The 6,291-nt window shown below is 53.6% G+C and overlaps 1 protein-coding gene across 4 annotated transcripts in view; it reads right to left on the reverse strand.

The window, feature by feature from the left end:
• Positions 1-396: 396 nt before the first annotated feature.
• NAGA (N-acetylgalactosaminidase, alpha-) overlaps positions 397-6,291 on the reverse strand; it is a 13,094-nt gene continuing 7,199 nt past the window's right edge. For 2 of the 4 annotated variants that reach the window (XM_008574327.1, XM_008574319.1), the window contains exons 7-10: positions 6,113-6,274; positions 4,551-4,748; positions 1,981-2,124; positions 397-1,049 (exon numbers count right to left, since the gene is read on the reverse strand). In XM_008574327.1, the coding sequence (XP_008572549.1) occupies positions 915-1,049; positions 1,981-2,124; positions 4,551-4,748; positions 6,113-6,274 (639 nt within the window). In that variant the 3' untranslated portion in view covers positions 397-914. The remainder of the gene's footprint in view (positions 1,050-1,980; positions 2,125-4,550; positions 4,749-6,112; positions 6,275-6,291) is intronic. The other 2 variants (XR_550616.1, XM_008574337.1) reach the window with 2 other exon arrangements.

A 6,291-nucleotide genomic window follows, 5' to 3' on the forward strand; every position in this document is an offset into this window, starting at 1 on the left:
CTCCTCTGCAGCCAGGTTTGGAGAGAAATAATAAAGAGATAGAAGTGAGGGTGAAGCCATCAGAGAGGACAGCAGGCTGAGGTGCTGGGGACGGGGAGCACCGCTGGACAGAGAACAAGCTGTAGGGCCTGGGAACATCACTACTGTGCCTCATTGTGTTGTCACCACCAACCACCACCACCACCGTGTCCGGCAGAGCAGGAATGGCTCCCTGGTGTGAGGCAAATCTGCATTTCTGGCAAGTACCATCTGCAGGTCACTTTGGGAAATGAAGGTCCAGAAGATGCCACACATCTTCCACGTGAGGTGAGAAATATTTGAGACCAGGACCCCGTGTAGTGCCACCAGAGTCCCTAACTGAAGGTGCCCATGGCCCCAGGTCCATATTACAACTACTTGACAGAAAGACAGCTTTATTGATGACCTGAGGGAGCCACAGTCTCCTTTTTGACCCTCACTCCCAGGTGGTATCAGCCTGAAAGACCTTCTCCAGGTAGGAAAGCCAATCACAAGATTCTTTAGAGTTCCCGGCAAGAAGTGAGATCTCTACTCCTAGTTATAAAAATTCCAAATCCTGATTTCAGAGTCAACAACAGGTCAAAGACTAGGGTCCTGATGGGCATCAGCACCCCTGCCTGTGCGGGGCTCAGGAGGCCGGCTGAGTTGTACAGCAACATCTGTGGGGCCATGCAGCTGAGGTAGAGGCCAGGAAAGCCACAGGGAATTGCCCAAGAGAAGGTTCCAAGAGGGAAGGCCACAGAACCTGGCCCTGAGACTGCACTTTGGATATGACGGGGTCAGGTCACCAAGTGGGCCTGGGGAGTAAAGAACCTTGTCCACGTGCCCTCAGCATGCCAAGGCTCCATGGTCTGGGCTCAGTGGTACTGCCACAGCCTGTCATGTGTCCCAGCTCCTCACTGCTGGGACATATGCAGGTTCTTAATGGGATACAAATACCACATCACTACCCCCGAAGGGTTGATGGTCACCGTGAAGTTGGTGTCATTCTGGAGGCCACTGATGACATCACCCGAGAAGACGTTCTGGGCCTGCAGTAGGGAGGGACGGCACCGATGCCACCATGAGAATGGCTGCACAGAGACCCCTCAAAGGACGTAGAAGTCTGGACTTGGCCTGTGTAGTGGATTGAATGACGTCCCCCCAAAACTCACTGAAGTTTGAACTGTGTCCCCCAAGTTTTATGTATTAGAAACTTGGCCCCCACTGTGACTGTTAAGAAGGTGGGAAAGCCTATTATGGTAATTGAAAGGTGGGGCCTTGAAGAGGTGATTGGATGGTAGGACCGTGCAGCAGTGAATGGATTAAAAATGGTGGTCAGGGGCGCGGTTCTGAGGGCTTTAAGGAGAGGACAGTCTGTCGGGCTCTCTCTCTGCTCTCTCGGCTCCACCATTTTGGCAATGTGATACTCTGGCGTCACTGAAGCCACCACCAAAGAAAGCCTTCACCAGATGTGTTGCTTGGACTTTTGACTTTCCACCCTCAGAAACTATAAGCGATAAATTTCATTTTCTTTATAAAATACCCAGTTCTGTGTATTTTGTTATAAGCAACAGAAATGGACTGATACGGCCTGTCCGTGCTGGGCCTCCAGCATGCACTACAGAGGTGGAAGCCCGAATCTCCCATCTCTCCTCTAAGCACAGGCAGTGGAGAAAGCCCCAGCCCTCGGAAAACCTTAAGGAACATTCCAGCAAGGGCTGACCAGTGAGGGGCGGAGTACGGCCTTAGACGTTAATGGGACTCGTGTTAGTTCTGTTTGCACAGCTTGAAAACACCAGTGCAGAGAACGGCTGCACCCCCGCCCCCATTGCCTGCGGCTGCCCCACAGCCACCTGCTACAGGGTCCGGAGCACAAGGCTCAGGAGAGCTGTGCGGGAGCCAGGACCACCCCCAGCAATGCCCTCCCAGGGAAGCCTGAAGCCCCAAGCGCGTCCCAGGCTGCAGGCAGCAGCGCCTCACCTCGTACGTTGTGGAGCCGCTGAAGTTCAGCCTGGCGAGGGACGTGTGGTAGCGATAAGGCATGTCTATCCTGCGGCTGAAGAAGACGATGGCGCTGGCCTTACTGGACAGGGGCCGCAGGTACACTTCAATGCGGGATCTTTCCTGTGCACAGAAGGGGGCTACTGGCTGGGGTCCCTGCTCAGACAGTCCCTGAAGTCCCCTTCCTGGCCCTCCCTTGAGCTCTGGGTCCCCCCAGCCTACAGCTCTGTGTCACGCAGAGGCTTGGTGGGGGACACCACAGCCCTCCGGTGCCCCAGCTCAGCTAACCCTGCGTCCCCCCTTCCTCTCCGACTCGGCAGATGCTCCCGACACCTACTCAGGGCCCGGCCTCATGCTAGGACACAGACACAGATGTGTGTGAGGTGCTGCCCCAGAAGCTCACGGGATGACGGGAGGGATGGACACAGACACACTGGAGGCGTGACAGGACAGCGTGCCAGTGACCGCTGGCTGCCATGGCTGCCCCTCTGGGGTGCAGGGCACTGTCCGGTGGGAGCAATGAACTCTGCTCCTGAAGGGCACACACTGGAGCTGGCCTTGAGGGTGAACCCCCATCCTCCTCCATCTTCCCCATCCTCCAGAAGGTTCTCTGGGCCTGGCTCCACCATCAGCTCCTCTGGCACGTATTAGTTCCCTCCTCTGAGCATCACCAGTTCTACAGGTGCCTTCTGTGGTTCTTTTATTTATATATTTATTTTTTAAAGATGAATGGTACGGGGATCTTAACCCTTGGCTTGCTGTTGTCAGTACCACGCTCACCCATTGAGTCAACATGCTGTCCCTATATGGGATCCGAACCCATGGCCTTGGTGTTATCAGCACCACACTCTCCCAATTGAGCCATGGGCCCGCCCTATAGTTCTACAGATTTATTTTTCTACAGAGTAAGGAATTTGTGTAAAGAGCAAAGGCTTTGGGGTGATACTACTGGAGTCAAATCTTGTTGGTACCAGTTTTTGCCTTGGGGTGAAGTTACTTAGACTCTCAAAGTTTCAGTTTCCTCACTTGTAAAGCAGGAAAAGAGTATCTACTTTGCTGAGAAAATGTATCTAGAATGCCCAGCACACAGGAGGTTCTCAATACACAGTAGACACTAGTATCAATAGTAGTAGTATTCCTTGGCTAAAACAACTCCTTAAACTCTGAAGGGAAGCCCTAGTCCTCTGCAGGACATCACAGGTGTGTGCAGAAGCCTGTGTCTCACCACTCCCATGTGCACTTGTGTGGTGACACCTCCTCTCCCTGACTCCCAGGAGCTGTCTTGCTCTGGCCCTGCTCTCCCCCAGGCAAGAGGAGGTCAGCTGGAGCCACTCCCAGCGGTGTCCTCAACTGCATGCAACTAGGATGGGGAGGCCTGTGGTCCTGCAGGGGGCTGGGCAAATTTCAGCTGATCTCTAGGCTGGCAGCCTTGCTCTCAGGAGGGCCCAGGTCCTCAGCCCTTCCCTCCCCTCCCCCCACACCCCAGTACCTTGAGAATCCTGCGTCCCTGGATGCCTAAGGGATCCTGGTGGATCTTGATCATGAGTGGATTCTGCAGAATGTCCACGTTCTGGGCGGAGATGGTACGCAGGTCTGTGGACATGAAGAGTGGGGCCGCCAGCACTGTCCACAGGGCCATCTGGGCCTGGGATTGCTCATGGTTGAGGCCAAAGTTCCCAATGAGGAGCTGGGGACAGAGGAGAGAAGCTGTCAGCTCTGCCCACCTCCCTGAGGCCAACCCCAGACTTGTAGCTGAAGCAAGAGCAAACAGGGCTTGCGGAAGGACAGCCACGTGTGGGGGCCTGGTGCAGTGAACACCATTCCCTAGCCGTGTGGCCTTGGGATGAGTCAAGTCACTGTCCACCTGACCATCAGCTATTATTTCCCATCAGGAACACAGGGGTGATAACATGCTCTGGCTGCATCGCAGGTTTTTCAGATGACCAAATGGGATCCTCTTGCCAAAAAATTTATAGGCTGGGACATGCGAGTCAAGAAATATGGCCAGGGTGGCTGTGGTAGGAATCCAGACCCACCTGCCACTGGCCCTAGCCACAGCTGAATGAAGGGGACCTAGTTTCCTCACTTGTAAAGCAGGAAAAGAGTATCTACTTTGCTGAGAAAATGTATCTAGAATGCCCAGCACACAGGAGGTTCTCAATACACAGTAGACACTAGTATCAATAGTAGTAGTATTCCTTGGCTAAAACAACTCCTTAAACTCTGAAGGGAAGCCCTAGTCCTCTGCAGGACATCACAGGTGTGTGCAGAAGCCTGTGTCTCACCACTCCCATGTGCACTTGTGTGGTGACACCTCCTCTCCCTGACTCCCAGGAGCTGTCTTGCTCTGGCCCTGCTCTCCCCCAGGCAAGAGGAGGTCAGCTGGAGCCACTCCCAGCGGTGTCCTCAACTGCATGCAACTAGGATGGGGAGGCCTGTGGTCCTGCAGGGGGCTGGGCAAATTTCAGCTGATCTCTAGGCTGGCAGCCTTGCTCTCAGGAGGGCCCAGGTCCTCAGCCCTTCCCTCCCCTCCCCCCACACCCCAGTACCTTGAGAATCCTGCGTCCCTGGATGCCTAAGGGATCCTGGTGGATCTTGATCATGAGTGGATTCTGCAGAATGTCCACGTTCTGGGCGGAGATGGTACGCAGGTCTGTGGACATGAAGAGTGGGGCCGCCAGCACTGTCCACAGGGCCATCTGGGCCTGGGATTGCTCATGGTTGAGGCCAAAGTTCCCAATGAGGAGCTGGGGACAGAGGAGAGAAGCTGTCAGCTCTGCCCACCTCCCTGAGGCCAACCCCAGACTTGTAGCTGAAGCAAGAGCAAACAGGGCTTGCGGAAGGACAGCCACGTGTGGGGGCCTGGTGCAGTGAACACCATTCCCTAGCCGTGTGGCCTTGGGATGAGTCAAGTCACTGTCCACCTGACCATCAGCTATTATTTCCCATCAGGAACACAGGGGTGATAACATGCTCTGGCTGCATCGCAGGTTTTTCAGATGACCAAATGGGANGAACACAGGGGTGATAACATGCTCTGGCTGCATCGCAGGTTTTTCAGATGACCAAATGGGATCCTCTTGCCAAAAAATTTATAGGCTGGGACATGCGAGTCAAGAAATATGGCCAGGGTGGCTGTGGTAGGAATCCAGACCCACCTGCCACTGGCCCTAGCCACAGCTGAATGAAGGGGACCTCCTGACCCCAGGACAACCAATCCAGTCAGGACACCACAATTATTGCTAATGCAACACGCTTATGTACTTAGTGATAATTTAACTAAGCACTGTGTTTGTGTCAGCTACTCTGCCACGCATCTTAAAGAGTTATTTTAGTGAAGCCTCAAAACAGCCTTATATAAAGCAGCTACTATTATTATTTTCATTTTCTAACCGACAAAACTGAGGCGTAGAAAAACTGAAGTAACTTGCCCAAGGTAAGCGGCAGAGCTGGAGCTAGAACTCCAAAATACGCCAATTTCTGCTACTCCAGGCTGCCCTCTCCACGTGGCTTACTGTTTGGCAGTTCTTACGATTATCCCTGGTATCAGTAAATTCTTATGGACATACAGCTATAAAACTATAAGATAAAGTGCAAAAAAAGAAAAATGTCCCCAGGGCTATGACTGACATAGGACCAAAGGGTAGAAGCAGGACTGGGGCCAGCTGTGCCTGTGGTGGGTGGGCCAGGGCTGGGTGGGCAGGAGGGTACAGGACATTGAAAGAGGAGTCAGAGGCAGACGGTGGAGGGCGGTCCAGGCACTGGGAATGTCAAGGGAGCTTGAAGTCATGATCTTCCCGCTGCAGAGGAATAACATATCACGGGGTATCACTACAGACCAACTGCTCCAGCTTTAAACACATCAGAGCTGCCTGGGGACATGGTTAACAACTGGCATTCCCAGGTCCTTCCCCTGAACATTCTCGTTCAAAAGATCGGGGGTGGAGCCCTGGAAACAGAATTGTAAACGAGGTTCCAAGGGAAGTCTAATGACAGTTCAGGACACATTTGAGAAACGCTAACCTAGATCCTGGCAGTGACCATCCAGGGAGGAAGAGAGCACAGGGCAGTGGGAAGCAGGGCCTAGGGACATCCCCCTCCATGCTAGTACCATGTCTGGGTCGTTCCAGTGCCCAGGTCCGGCCACTTCCTGCAGTATGTCCTGGTGGGCCACATACCAATCCAGTATGGAGAGCACGCTCCTCCAAGAGTCCTGAATGTCGTCGTAATTGCGCCAGAGGTTGCAGATATTTGCCAGCAGACTATAGTTCACCTGGGTGTTGGGGGAAG

The sequence above is a fragment of the Galeopterus variegatus genome, unplaced genomic scaffold (genome assembly GCF_000696425.1).
Source record: "Galeopterus variegatus unplaced genomic scaffold, G_variegatus-3.0.2 Scaffold55, whole genome shotgun sequence".
Taxonomy (NCBI): domain Eukaryota; kingdom Metazoa; phylum Chordata; class Mammalia; order Dermoptera; family Cynocephalidae; genus Galeopterus; species Galeopterus variegatus.